The sequence below is a fragment of the Dipteris shenzhenensis genome, chromosome 2 (assembly GCF_047967505.1).
Source record: "Dipteris shenzhenensis isolate YYH24624 ecotype China chromosome 2, Dip_SZ_1.0, whole genome shotgun sequence".
In the NCBI taxonomy this organism is placed as follows: Eukaryota; Viridiplantae; Streptophyta; class Polypodiopsida; order Gleicheniales; family Dipteridaceae; genus Dipteris; species Dipteris shenzhenensis.
This window is the reverse complement of record NC_141597.1, coordinates 41,609,707-41,625,445: the sequence shown is the minus strand read 5'-3', so window position 1 is coordinate 41,625,445 and position 15,739 is coordinate 41,609,707. Positions and strand designations below refer to the sequence as shown.

The window sequence follows — 15,739 nt, the reverse complement described above, 5'->3', positions numbered from 1 at the left end:
CTCCTGCTGCATATTAGCCTCCATCATCAGCCCACAAGCTTTTGCTTCATCTCCATCGTCGTCCGTACAGATCGTCCGTACGATCTGTACGGACTGTTTACGTACAGTCCCACACTACACGTGCGCCACTCGTTCGTACCTGCTTGTACTCTGCCGTACCTACCGTACTTGCGCATTCCGTACAGCACAACTACAGTACATCGTCGATCGTACGATCTGCCGTCGCCATACAGCCTGCATCAGCGCCGTACGTACCAGTCATACCTGCTGCGCCATCGCCGTACGTACCAATCATGCCTGCAAACAGTTAGCCGTACGTTTGCATAGGACTTTGCCGTACAGCCTCGCCAAGTTATGTTCGTACACCTCGTACACTTGCGCTGAGTTGTCCGTACAGATTCCGTACATCAATACTATCTGCATGCAGCCCATCCGTATAGGCACTCTTGAAGTTGGTCATTTGGCAAGTACACTTTGCTCGTTTGGCAGAGCAATCTTTGGACAGATTTGAGCACAATCTGTGAATTGGGCATTTTGTTAGATTTGGGGCTTTTGTCCATTTTTTGGCACACATTGCAAGCATATTGCAAAGGTTGGCCAAGAAATTGGGGCTTTTGCAGGAGAATAGCTATTTGGGTGAAATTTGACTCAATTTCAAGCTCGAAATTTGAGGCTTTTAGTTTTGCAGTACAATTTCTTGCAGAAATTTGGGGATTTTGTGATTACACTGCAATTTCAGTGAAATTTGGGGCTTTTGCAGACAGAGCGCAATGCTTGCAACATTTGGGGCTTTTGATCAATTTGAACCTTTCTGGTTGCAATTTCGGACCTATTTTGGGGCTTTTGTGTTGGGAGAGAAATTTTGGAGATTTCAGTTCATATTGCCTTTCTTGAAGTGTTTTGCAGCACTTTTGGCAGATTTTGGAGAGTTTTTTGATGCTTGGACAGATTTCTGACAGTGCAAGTGCGGAAATCTGAGTTGCATTTACAGCCAGTGCTTGGCTGTGTTTTTTGGGAGTTGTGCATTTCATTCCCAGTAAGGGAATTCAGTCTTGAATCTGCTAAAATCTCTTTCTCAGATATGGCCCAGCAAAATCAGAATGATTTCCAATTCGGTGGTCTTTCACAGGAAGACAAGTTGGATGGTACCAACTACTCCCTCTGGAGTTTTATGGTACGCAATATTCTGATTTCTCGCAATTTATGGGATTATGTGAATGGAGGTGAGATCCGACCAGCAGGTATGGCACCTAATACCCCTCCTCAGCAAGGAAGTGAAAGAGGTCGTGCACAGGGTACAGCTGCAGAACAAGTTGTTCGTGCAACTATAGCCACTACTCCAGAGCAGAAGAGATGGGATTCACGGGATGCCTTAGCTTTGTCATGCATCTCTCTTTCAGTGAAAAGATTTATCATTCCGCATATCCGGTCGTGTAAGACCTCGAAGTCAACGTGGGATATCTTAGAAAGCATGTATGGAGCTCGGAATGATGCAAGGGTATCTTTCTTGAAAAGAGAGTTAAGTAATACACATATGGAAGAGGGTGACTCCATGTCAATCCACCTCACAAAGCTACAGGATCTCAGAGAGCAATTATTGAACATAGATGAGATTATTCCTGATTCAGAGATGATTACCACCACTCTGAATTCTCTTCCTGAGTCTTATCTCAGCTTTCATACCTCGCTGAACTTATCATTGAGGGGGGGTGCAAATCCTCTCACTTTTCATGAGTTGATAGGACTTCTGCTTCAGGAAGAGCAGACCAAGAAAAACTTGGCTTCACGTGCAAGTGAACAAGCTATGCTCTCAAAGTTCAAGTCAAAAACAAAGGGACAGGCAAAGACATCAGTAAATCAGCCTTCCAGTGGATCAGGACAGCCTTCACAAAAGGCTAAAAATGATGCAAGTAAGCCCAAGAAGAAGGGTTTTTGTCATTACTGAAAAAAGCCAGGTCATCACATTGCAGAATGCAGGAAAAGGCTTGCAAAAGAGAAGAAAAACAGCTCCGGTATGGCTGTTTCAGATTCAGCTCCTCATGCATCTGACAGTGGGGATGCTGCAGCCAACTTTGTTGGACAGGATTATGCCTTTTTATCTTGCATTTCAGATTCTAGGCTGGCTGCTCCACATGCTCGAGATAGTACAGCCACTTGTAATGATGATACATATGCCTTTTTGACTTGCAGTTATGACTCTTCTACGGATGCATCTGCTTTCAGTGTCAATGAAACACTGAATACTTGGTATTTTGACAGCGGTGCATCCAAACATATCACTTCTAGGAAGTGTCTCTTTACTTCCTTGCATCCTCCTCCCGATGGTAAGAAAGTCACTTGTGCCAACAACTCGTCATATTCAGTACGTGGCACAGAAGAAGTTAAGCTTACTGCCATTGATGGCTCAGTTTTTAGACTTTCAGATGTCTTATATGTGCCTGGTATCACCAAGAATCTCCTTTCAGTGTCCACTCTTAACAGGGCTGGATTTCAGGTCATCTTTGAGGATGACAAATGTGCTGTCCGAGACAAGGAAAATGATTATGCCTTGAGATTATCTGATACTCTGCTGCGTGGGCTTTTTCAGCTTGATCTTTTTGAGAAAAGAGCAGCCCATGCTCTTGCAGTTTCTACCCCGACTGCTGCCATGCAGAATGCAGAATTATGGCATGCCCGATATGGCCACATGCATTACAACAGCTTGATGACACTTCAGAAGCACTCTATGGTTGATGCATTGCCACCTCTTGAGATACCTCCTCCACATGCCTGTGAAGGGTGCATTTTAGGCAAGATGCATAGATTCCCCTTCAAAAAGGATGGTTCAATTATAGCTGTCCACAAATTACAGCTTATACACAGTGATGTCTATGGTCCCATGAGGACTTCATCGTTAGGTGGTCATCTCTACTTTGTTACTTTTATTGATGATTACTCCAATTTCACTTGGGTCTTTAGGCTGAAACGCAAATCAGAAGTGTTCATGGTGTTTAAACACTTTTCAGCCATGGTTGAAAATGAAACTGGAATCAAGATACAGACATTGCGCACAGATAGAGGTGGGGAATACTTGTCTGCAGATTTTGATGCTTTTCTGAAAGGCAAGGGTATTGTGCATCAGCTCACAGTGAGGCTGACCCCTCAGCAAAATAGCAAAGCTGAGAGGAAAAATAGAACTCTTATGGAGATGGACAGATGTATGCTGAAAGGCAAACACATGCCTCACAAATTCTAGCTTGAAGGTCTGATGTGTGCCAACTACATCTTAAATCGGGCTCCCACTAAGGCTTTGAAAATAAAAACTCCCTATGAGGTCTGGAATGGGAGAAAGCCTTCAGTGGATCATTTCCGAGTCTTTGGATGCCTTGCATATGCTCATGTGCCAGTTGAATTTCGGCATAAGTTGTAAAATAAGGCAATTAAGTGCATATTTGTTGGGTACAGTGCAGAAAGCAAGGGGTACCGTCTCTACAATCTTGCTACACGCAAGATCATTGTCAGTAGAGATGTGATATTTGCAGAAAATCCAGCTCACACTCAGGCTGAATTTCATTTGCCTTCTTCTTCAAAGGATGCTTTTGAGGGGTTGCTACCCATTGCCTTGGGTTCCCCTGCTGATATTTCTGATGCAAATCAGAATTTACAGCCACCTCTCGATGCTCCAGTTCAGCCACAAGATGTCTTGCCACCTCCACAGGCAGTGGAACAGGTGGTTCAGCAAGAAATTGCAGACATACATGCAGCAAAAACAGTCCCAAACTGGCTGTTACAGACTCTCAGGGAGAGTAAGATTGATGCTCCATTACCTGGCAGGACTCGCAATGCAGCAAGGCACATGGAAGGTGCTAATTCAGTGGAATCAGCATATGCAGGTACTCTTCTTGATGAGGAGGAGCCTGCCACATTCGAAGAGGCAAAGGACAATGTGCATTGGATGAATGCCATGCACGATGAGTTGCAGTCCATTGAAAAAAATCAGACTTGGGATGTTGTAGACTTGCCACCAGGTAAACATGCCATTGGCACCCGATGGGTTTTCAAGGTGAAACAGAAGCCAGATGGCTCCATTGACAGATACAAGGCAAGGCTGGTTGCTAAAGGCTATGCTCAGAAAAAGGGCATAGATTATGAGGAGACTTTTGCTCCTACACTCTCAGGGAGAGTAAGATTGATGCTCCATTACCTGGCAGGACTCGCAATGCAGCAAGGCACATGGAAGGTGCTAATTCAGTGGAATCAGCATATGCAGGTACTCTTCTTGATGAGGAGGAGCCTGCCACATTCGAAGAGGCAAAGGACAATGTGCATTGGATGAATGCCATGCACGATGAGTTGCAGTCCATTGAAAAAAATCAGACTTGGGATGTTGTAGACTTGCCACCAGGTAAACATGCCATTGGCACCCGATGGGTTTTCAAGGTGAAACGGAAGCCAGATGGCTCCATTGACAGATACAAGGCAAGGCTGGTTGCTAAAGGCTATGCTCAGAAAAAGGGCATAGATTATGAGGAGACTTTTGCTCCTACATCCCGGATGACCACCATCCGATCTGTTATTGCAATGGCTGCACATTTTGAGTGGAATGTTCATCAGTTGGACATAAAAACAGCCTTCTTAAATGGAGACTTGTTGGAAGAGGTTTATGTCAAACAACCTCCAGGCTTTGAAATTACAGCAAATGCACTTCAAGTATGCAAGCTAAACAAAGCTTTGTATGGGCTGAAACAGGCCCCTCGTGCATGGTATGCCAAGATTCATGCCTTTTTGACCAGCCAGGGGCTGCACAATAGTCCTACTGAGAGCACCCTCTACATCAAGATGGATGGGGGGGAAATTTTAGTCATCCTTCTTTATGTTGATGACAGCCAATGAAGATAATATTGAAGATTTCAAAGCTGATTTGCAGACCACCTTTGACATGTCAGATTTGGGGCTGCTTCACTTTTATTTGGGGATCCAATTCTCTCAAGAGAGACGTGGCACTGTTATGTCTCATTCCAAGTATGTGCAGAAACTCTTGGACAGATTTAACATGCATGATTGTAAGCCCACAGCCACTCCCATGGAGCCGGGGCTGAAACTCACAATGCATGATGCAGGAGAATCAGTTGATGCCACATCTTACAGTCAGGCTGTTGGATGCCTCATATATCTCTGCAACACTAGACCTGATATTCAGTTTGCAGTATCTCAGGTGAGCAGGTATATGCACAGCCCAAAAACTATGCATTGGCACGCAGTTAAGCGCATCTTCCGTTATTTGCAGGGCACGATGTCTTTTGGCTTGTTATTTCCCAGGGGGTGACTTGCAGATGCATGCCTAGAGTGATTCAGATTGGGCTGGTGATTATGACACTAGGCAGTCCACTAGTGGCAATTGTTTCTTTTTGGGTAAATCTTGCATTTCCTGGCTAAGCAAGAAACAATCTACAGTGGCTACCTCATCATGTGAAGTTGAGAATAGGGCAGCTTTCACAGCAACAGTTGAATGTGTCTGGCTGCGACGTCTATTTGCTGATCTTCATCTGTCATTGGAGGGTCCTTCTCCAATTCTCACTGATAGTCAGAGTGCCATTGCAGTGGCAAAGAATCCAGTGTTTCATGCTCGCACGAAGCACATTGAGGTTCACTATCACTACGTCAGAGAGAAGTTGCATGCAGGAGAGATCAGTATGATCTTTGTGTCCACACATGACAACGTTGCAAATATTTTCACCAAAGCACTACCATGTGAAAAGTTTGAGGCATTTCGCAGTGCCCTGAACTTATATCCGTTTGGTGATTGATCAGCCTTGTACATGACATTGGCACTGCAGGGGGTGTTAGAATTATAGATATAATTCAGCAGTGACCAATGTAATTTAATAAGCTAGTTAGGGGCACTTTTCCCTCTTTAAAAGATTTTTCCCCCTAACCGCAGTTAGTCCACTAACTATGGTTAGTGACTGCTAAGGTTTTGTCACTAGGACAAAACCTTATCTCTCACTCTTTCAGTTGTACTCTTACACTCTTCATTGCAACTAAGCTTTCAAGCTTTCAGCTCTCAGCTCACACTCTTGCTCTCTCTCTCCCCCAAATCTTACATACAAGACAGAAGCAATCCTTCCGATTGAATTGGAACTGCCTACTCTCTGAGGATAGTAGCAGAGCATGATTTGGATGAAACAAGGGCAAGTGTAGCCAGATTATTTGCTTTGGAAAAGTTGGATGGGCAAAGGCAGGAAGCAATGCTTACTGATGAGGCTCAGCAAAGAGCAATGAAGGCCACGTTGGATGATCAGTTAAGATCTGAGCTTTTTACAGAAGTCTTGAAATATGATAATCGGTTGGATCATCGGTTAGATAAAAAGTATTTGGTAAGACCTGTGGAACGTGAATGGTTTCCGCCTTAAAAGATTTAAGGTGAGGCAGGATATCTGACAATGCTGAAATGTGAGTCTACAGCTAATTTTGGAGGCCTTATGCAGTCTTGTGAGTTGCCGGTTTTGTTCTTGGCTGCCAAATCTGTGTATATTCTTGGCAGCCAAGAGGGGGAAATGTTATATGAAAACTTTGTCTTTTGCAAAAGTTTGAAAATAGGTAGCTCATGTAACCCCCTCTACTATGGAGTCCAGAGGGAGGTGGGGTGTAGAAAGAGCTTTCAAATGCGGGTAAAGGGTCGTGGAGATATGCAATTGAATGTAAATGTGTTGGGCCAAACACCCATGTATTGGGGGGGGGGGGGGGGGGGTAGAGTGATTAGCACAAATATAAGGGTGATGTGTCATTGTTGACTTCTAGAGAGTTGGAGATAAGGAATTTCCATACGTGGAATTGTGATGGGCTATGCCTAAAAGGGTAAGGATCTATTTTTGAAAAAAAAAGCAAGCAAGCTCTTCCATGGAGTGAACTAAAATGGCGTCAGCTTTCTGATTTTCGATCACCTATCCCCTCCTTCACCCCTGCTTTCATGAACACCCAAAAAAATAGATTCTCACACCATCAACTACCAAGGTTGAGTGTAAAACATAGTATAAGAAAATGCTTTCACACATACATACACATACTTGAGCATCCAATTATACAAATGTCCACTGCGTTTCTATCAGCACTCCGGAGGTGAAGGGCAAAGGCTAGCAATAATGGAGAAGACGGCTAATCAAAAAATAAACTACATTCTCTTCATGCAAGCTACAACTACTTGTGAATACTATGTATTTCATTTTAGTCTCTTTCTAAATAAAAGATGCTACTTGCGCAGGAAACCCACCAATAAGATAGAAAGAATTTATCACAATACCAATAGGATCCCAACACGGATGAAAACTTCACAAGGTGAATTTGCATTTTTGCTAATACAACAAGAACATATATCTAGCCTTTTTATGATCTAAAGGAAATAAACATTTTTATGACTTGCTAAGCTTTCCTTGAACACAAACAAAAACTTGTAAACCTTAGGTTTTCATCACCGTCCATTTTCTTAGGTGAGGGGAATGCAATAGACGAGCAAAACACAAACTTCCAAAATGGCTTTCTCACAAGCCTTTTGTCAAGAGTCATAGAATTCATAAAATTTAGAACCATGTGCCACGATCCCATCCATATGTGCATGTGAACGCACGTGTCAGTGATGTTTTCACAAGAAACAAAGTTACCAACCGGATTGTAAAAAGGTCCTCCACCAAAGTTAGACCCCGATCCTGACACCTACACAAACCAAAGCACCCAATTAAGACCCGAAGTACTAAGTTATAACGTGAAATTGGACCAAAGTACATGCACATATGTGCACTAACGCACATGCCAAAGCACCCAACTAAGACTACATGCACATATGCGCACTAATGCATGGCATGTGCCAAGTGATGTGAACGCATTGCTTGTATACACGGTACTTAGAGTTTAACCCTATAAATCGCAAGAGGGGAAGAAAATATAGTAATAAGATTTATAGATTCAGATATACATATCTTGTGAGCAAAGATATGCGGCAGAAGTATGACACTCACCATCTGCTCCATCCATTGCCGTTATCGGCATTGGTGGTGTAGATCGTTCAAGAATATATGGTCACAAACACGCACGCATGTCCACGCACTACAAACTCACTTGTGATGCACGGTGAGATGAGAGAGAGACATGGGAATTTAGGTGACAGGAAACACTTTAACTGATTGCTACAATGTTGAGCGGCAAAAGGTAGTGGTGGGACGTGCGATTTAAATAATCAGTAGGAAGCGTTAAATGCAAGACGGTCTTGTTCAAACTCGAGAGCCCTAATAAATTAGATCCGTTTCGAACGGGATCGCGCGATGTACAAGAGCGAATGCAAGTGACGCCCTGGCGAAAGCAAATGCAGTTGGAGTAAGAGATCGGCAGCACGATGCTCACCGCAAAGGGGTTCACTTCTTCGGCATCTTCGTCAAATGGATTCTTGTCGTAATTCATGATTCGATTCACCGAGAGAGTTAACAATGGACCAAGGGGAGAAGAGGATGCAGGTAGAGGGTGGAAGGGGATCTGAGCTGAGAGGCGAACGAGGATGCAGAAAAACCCTAGAGTGACAGGAGAGAGCGATGTGTATGAAGGGAAGGTTAAGCGACAAGTCTTGGTGGCTTGGCTTTGTACCCTTCGTAGGAAACTTCAGGTGCCACAATGTCAAACTTTTTGCCCCCACTACTTAAAAGACTCACGAGGCACATGCACACACGTTGCGCACGAGTGGAAGAGCATAGTGAGGCTTAAGTTCATCTCGACTCCCTTTTTGGCCTACCCTTGAGGGAGGCTTAAGTTGAGACAGAAAGCCAAATTGCTTATTTTTTTATTTATTTTATTTTTTGGGAGAGTACTTCGCAGAAGTTCCACCATTCTCTCTCTCTCTCTCTCTTTCTCTCTCTAGCTCTCAAGTCTCCCCCCCACTCTCAATCTCCAAGCCCACATTATCATGATGTAGCTTAGAAGCTGCACCCTTGCCCCAACTCCTTTTGGGCAACCCTTATGAATGACAAAAGTCATTCAACTTGTTTGGCCATGCCCCTTGTGGGGAAGGTTCAAGGCTTTCGTTACAACTTACAATTGCCCTTTTCGTTGGCCTGCCCTTACAAAGGCCTTAGTGAAGATGTGTCATAAGAAGGTATTTTTTTAGACACTTCTTTTTGGCCTACCCCCCATGAGCAATGATGCAATTTGGGCAAAGAAGAAATTAGGCATTTTTGGAATTTTTGAAAGTGCATTTTTACTATTGGACAATATGTTGATATGTGGCTTCTCTTCTTCATTAGACTTGAATGGATACTTTAAAGTGGTTGACTCTCTCTCTCTCTCTCTCTCTCTCTCTCTCTCTCTCTCTCTCCTTCTTTATCTCCTCAAGTCTTCCTACACACCATCTCCACCTTTTCTCCCTCCCCCACTAACACCGCCCCCCCTCTCTCTCTCTCTCTCTCTCTCTCTCTCTCTCTCTCTCGCTCTCTCTCTCTCTCCTTTATCTCCTCTAGTCTTCCTCCACACCATTTCCAGTGGGTTCGTTGTTGTTTTCTTTTTTTAATCTTGGTCATGCCTTATGAATGATTAAATATCATTCACCTTGTTTATATTGGGCAAGCCTTATGAATGATTAAATATCATTCACTGTGTTATTTTAAGGTGATTGGTCCAAGTATGCTCCATTGAATTGTTTATAGGCTATGTAAGGGGCTTTCAATGCATGCATTCACTCACTACGTCTCCTTTGACGTACCTCTCTCTCTCTCTCTCTCTCTCTCTCTCTCTCTCTCTCTCTCTCTCTCTCTCTCTCTAAGCAGGCCACTTGAATGAAATTCATCTTTTTGGTTCCTTGTTTGCCCTGCCATGGGTAGGCCTTAGTGAACATTGTGGTTTTGAGATAGGGAAAATAAAATCATTGTTATTATCTATGCTCTCTTACGTGTTAATTTGTGGTTGGTCCACTTGTACAGTATTGATGATTTGGGTCCCCTTCGTATGACTTTTGGGCCATTCTCATTTACTCCTCTTTGCACACTCTTAATCTCCTTCTTTTTCACACTGAGGCCTCCAATTTTATGCTCTCTTTGGGCATTTCACCCACCCACAGGCAGGCTTAATGAATGATAGATATATCATTCACCTTTTTGTAAAGGGAAATCGGTGCTTCTTGAGGGCAATTATTCTAGGCAAAAATTATGGGTTCAGATGGCTGCAAGTAGTACGATTGAAGGCCATTGAGTTGGGTTGTGTTTGACGTTTCAAGCAACATGCACAGGCCTGCTCATTTGGGTAGGCCTACTGAATGTAATTCAACTTGTTTTCGCGAAATCCAATTGTCATTTTATTACAAAAAAGAAAGGGACAATCAGCTACAAGCATCAGAAGATGTCATTTTATGATGAAAAGAAGGCATAATAATCAAGAATCCGAGCATGTAGACAATCATAAAACAATTGTCTCATAGATGCTAGGAAGAACAAGAGAAGGATCACCCTCGATGATTGCGGTCTTTCCATAGAGTCCATAGTGATAGAGAGTTACACATCATACTACAAACAACAACGGCATGGTTACTATTTTTGAGATCGAGCGGTAGTGACTCACACATCACACCACAAATGACAACATGGTTATCGTTTTAGCAACCGATTAAGTAGTTGCAAATTTCTTAGTAGCCTCAAGAATGTGTATATTATACACCAATTACAAAGATGCATTGATCTTATTGTAAAAGTGTATCAATTTTGATAGCAACAAAATTTGGTCCTATACTATTGTTGAAGTCCCTTTCCCTCAATCCCTAATAACAAGTATATTACAATGCCCTTATGGTTGATTCCATTCCTTTAAATTTCTATAAAAATCAATCATACAACTGTCCAATGTACACATCCCATTAACTATTTTAACTATGGCTGAATGACACACAAATCAGTTGCCCATGTGGTAATCAATGATGATGACTCAAAACTACATGGAACATTTTGTCACATCGTTCCTCCCTCAAAATTTCATGATTTTCTACAAATTTTAGTTTGTTTTCAACATACACTAAATCCAACGTGGAAACAAGGATTAAGGCCTGCTGAGTACATCATGTTGTATGTAAGAGAGGATGTATTGTTGCATAAGCATTGATTTGAGTAATAAGTTGTATTCGAGGCTATATTTGTTTATGTAATCTCATCTCCAAGGAGAGAGAATATGAGACTATTGATGCTGAGATCTTTTTATATTGTATGTAAAGCATAACAACAATGGCTCAATGCTATGAGTAATAAAGATTGGATTATGAAAATAGTTATTTTGTAAGCACTTTTAATTTTTATTCATAATCTTTAAGGCTACTATTTGCAGGGATGGTTTCATTAATGTTTCCAAATTCCTCCTTCAATGTTAGAACGTGAATTTGTGGAGGGTGTTTTATGGCCAACACTTTTTGCATATCCTACTAGGGAAGAGTGATACACCCTTAAGGTCTCACTATGGATGAAAACAGGGCGACTTATAAATAAGGGGTATGTTTGCCATTCATCTAGCATCCTACTTGGGAAGAATGATTACACTGTAAGAAGGTCTCGCTTTATATAAACAAGGGGTATGTCTACCGCATGAAAAATGTGACTACTAGAAGAGCATGAAGGACACAAGATTTAGAATTCTTTCTGAATGGATCTAAAAGCTGAACGTAAATCATGTGAACTTGCTCAAAGTTTGACAACTCAAATCGTTTGGAAGTTTTGCAATTCGAGGACTATAAATAGTATCCGGGTCCAATTGCAATGATGGCCAAATACATTCAAGGTCCCATTGTCTCACTTCAAGGGCAAGAGGTATAAGGATATGAGTTATTAAATTTTGGAGTTTGAATCCATTTTCATAGTCAATGGTGTTATGGATGAAAAAGATTGGACCAATTATCTTTCTGCAATTTGAAAAATGTAGCCACTAATATGGTTGTGCAATATGGAACTAAACATTTCACCAAATGGGGATGATGGTATAATTGTTCAAAAGAAGATGATGGTATAACTATTCAAAAGATGTACACTATTAAGAACGAAAGCAAGAATCATTGTGAGACTATGCTAGAAGATTTCATACTCTTACAAATTCTCTTGGAAGATTCATATCCCATCAAGGAATAGTCAATAAACTAGTTTGTGTTGAAATTGGGGAAGGAATTCAAAAGTTATCTTGGCTATGATGAACACGTCTGATTTGTTCCCACGTTAAAGTGAGAAAATATATATTTCTCCTTTACTCTCCTAGCCCCTCACCAAGGAGCCTAGTCTAAATAGTGGTATCTTGTTGGACCACAACTTACATCCACGTGCATTGAAATCTCATCCTTTTAAGGGGACATTAGTTTACATTACATCAATCTATTGTATCTATTACATCCACGTCTTCTAAATGTATAGCACTCTATAGTTTTTGTAAATGTGAGCATTAGTATCTATTAGAGCATCAAGAAAGGGTGTGCACGTGAAAAAATTCAAGGATTAATGACATCGTATACTAGGTAGGGATAATATAGCAGAGAAGAGTGTTAAATGAAATACATGACCGCTCACCTACACACACACACACATGCACACACATGTACGCATGCACACACGCATGCGCACACCTACATGTGTGTAGTCAGGTGTGGTATAAGCACAATCACATGTGCTAAAAATGTTCCTAAGAAGATATATGATCTTTGTATGGATATGGTACACATAATAACTTTGTGGCAATGCGTGCTCCATAATTATTACTAAAATGGCTACAAAAACTCTGTCATGAAGAGAATTTGCTAAATTACATGGTACACACACATACATATCATTTCATCATGCTAGATACTAGACACACCTAGTGTGACATGGTCTATAAGATCATTGTTGGTACAAGCACAATCACATGTGCTAAAAGGGTTCCTAAGAAGGTATATGATCTCCGTGTGGATATGGATGTTGCAGTGAATTTTTAGACAGTTTAATGAATTCTGATAAAATGGCACGTGGTAATAAAATTCTAATGGAGTTAGTGGTAGAGGGCATGTACCTTGTGATTATGGGCAATACATGCTCTTATCACCATTGATGAGAGTCCAAAAAAATTGATTACCACTTACTATTTTAAAAGGAATGATGTGGCATGGAAATACATTGACCATAGTTATATAAATAACTGCCATTATACATAGCTTAATTGACATTTGGTCATTTCATAAAGGAATAGACATATATCAAAAGCTAAGGTAGCCGACCTTCTAATTAAAGGTCCTAAAATCTCATAGACCATAAGAAATATCCAAGTACTTATGATTTGACATGACTCAAAGTAGGAGCCAAATAGTCATGAATTGATGTTGGTTTATAAGGCCCTCAAAACTCGCCAATCAAACACATAATGCCAACCTTATGGATGTGACAAATTTCTACAATATGAGTCAATTGAATGGATTCCATATTGAGCCAATAACCAACCGAGTCAACCTCTGAGCTTGAACACTATTTATATGTACTGCCACACACTAAAATGGCATCACCATCCACTCAGTAGTAGACTTGCATAGTCCTGAATGTGCATAGCGGCTAGTCTCGAGCTTGTTTTGCTACCTATTTTGAGCTTGCATCACTTGCCATCCACTCAATGGTAAGCATACAAAAGCGTGAAGTTATGGAAGTGATAGAGTTACGATTCTAGCCTAGGAGGAGACCTTTACGTTGGTCCATGGGTAGCTTGTTCGAATGTCATATAAAGCTGTGTGGCTACTCAAGATATAGTTTTGCTCGATGCTTTGATGACTCTAATCAATCCAACGACCTAGCTGAATACATACTACTAAAGTTGACACTCTTGGCCTCTATTCAACATAGTTGGTGCTAAGAATGAGGTACTTTGTTTATCCCTTTGATTGTTTATAAACTCATACAAAGGTAATTATGCCTCCTTTTAACATCAATTGGTATTTTGGTTGAGCATTCTTGAAGAGAGTCGCATCAATGTAGGGTGACATGGATTGGTTATGAAAGGTATGAAAAAGAAGGTTCCTTTGATTCTATATGTCCAATCAAGCAAGATCCTTTGAGAATGCCATATCCCCAAACACATGGGAAATAGATGTTTTTAATTTTCTACAACCTTATAGTTGACAACGTTGGAGTCTTTTCCCATCGGATAGAATCATTCACTCCTCACACTCCCGATCGCAGCTCAAACAACACTCAAAGAGAAGGGGAGAGAAAGATAGCAAAACTAAGATATATATTCATTCACAGATGTGGGCAGACAAAAGCTCAAAGACCTTTAAGGGAGAAAACCAATAAGCGTACTATTCAATGCCCATCAACACATGACAATACTCAAACCGCTGACTAGATAGACTCTTCGTCAACAAATCTATAGGGTTATTATCTGTATGAACCTTGACAAGCGCTATATATGCACTTGTACTCAAGTACTTCCTTGATGAAATGGTACCTGACCTTAATGAGTTTGGTCTTTGCACGAAAGACCGGATTCCGTGCATAGCACTCATGAAATCACTATGCAATGTTGATACACCTGTATGAATCCCCAAATCTCCCACTAGCCGATCAAGCCATATAACCTCCTTGCAACCCTCTGTGGTTGTAACATACTCGGCCTCTGTAGTAGACAAAGCAACACTTCCATGTGTGAGACATCCACGACATTTTCGCCACCTGCAAGATGAATACATAACCAGAAGTGGATCTCTTGCTATCCACATGTCTTGCATAGTCTAAATTTGTATACCCAAGTACACGCATCTCTCATTTGCCAAAGTAGTTACACATCTCCTTGGTACCCTTCACGTACCTCATGATGCATGTAACTGTCTCCCAAAGCCTCTTTCCTGAATTAGCCATATATCGGGGCTAACAACTCCCACTACAAATGCAATGTCTGGTCTAGTAGTTATCATATCATACATAAGATTCCCAACCACTGATGCATAAGGAACCTTGGCCATCATGGCCTTCTCCTCATCTGATTTGGGACTATCTGCTTGACTCAGTTTCACATATGGAGGCAATGGAGTACTTACTACCTTCCCCCCCTTCATGTTAAAATGCTCCAATACTTTTGTAACATACTCCTCCTATGAAATCCAAAGGAGTTTCCTACTCCGGTCATGCATGATGCGTATACCAAGAATATGACTTGCAGAGCCTCATGCAACTTGGTCTTCAATGCATCCAGCTCATAATTGTTCTTGCTAGCCAATAGCATATTATCCACATAAAGGGCAAGGAATATCAGGCTATTATCCTTATCTCTTTTAGTGTAGAGGCAGTGATCAATCTCACTTCTTCTGAAACCCTAGGACTGAATGAAATCATCAAACTTCTAATACCATTCTCTAGGCACTTGCTTAAGGCCATAGAGACTCTTTTTAAGCTTGCAAACCAAATGTTCTTGCCCCTTTTCTTCAAAACCTTCTAGTGGTACCATGTGAATTTCCTCATAGAAATCCATGCAAAAAAGTTGTCTTGACATCCATCTGCATAAGCTCCATACCCTCTGCTGCCACAAGTCCAAGTACACATGTAAGTGTGGTCATCTTCACAATCGGAGGTAAGATCTCCTCAAAGTCCACACCCTTCTCTTGCTTGGCCCTTTAGCAACCAATCGGGCCTTATACTTAGGCACATCATCACATGTGACCTTCATCTTGTAGACCCATTTATATGGCAATGCTTTCTTTCCTTGTGGCAAAGAAACCAAGTCCCAAGTCTTATTCTTCATGAGTGAA

General features: G+C 41.5%; 1 protein-coding gene across 2 annotated transcripts in view; it reads right to left on the bottom strand.

The window, feature by feature from the left end:
* Positions 1-8,695, bottom strand: part of LOC147904767 (secretory carrier-associated membrane protein 1-like) — a 53,392-nt gene extending 44,697 nt beyond the window's left edge. The window contains exons 1-2 of one of the 2 annotated variants that reach the window (XR_015542457.1): positions 8,374-8,695; positions 7,642-7,689 (exon numbers count right to left, since the gene is read on the bottom strand). Coding sequence is in view for 1 of the 2 variants with exons in the window: in XM_087388287.1 (XP_087244413.1) it covers positions 7,642-7,689; positions 8,374-8,430 (105 nt within the window). In the remaining variant the exon portion in view is untranslated. The remainder of the gene's footprint in view (positions 1-7,641; positions 7,690-8,373) is intronic. The other variant, XM_087388287.1, reaches the window with a different exon arrangement.
* Between the last annotated feature and the right edge of the window lie 7,044 nt (positions 8,696-15,739).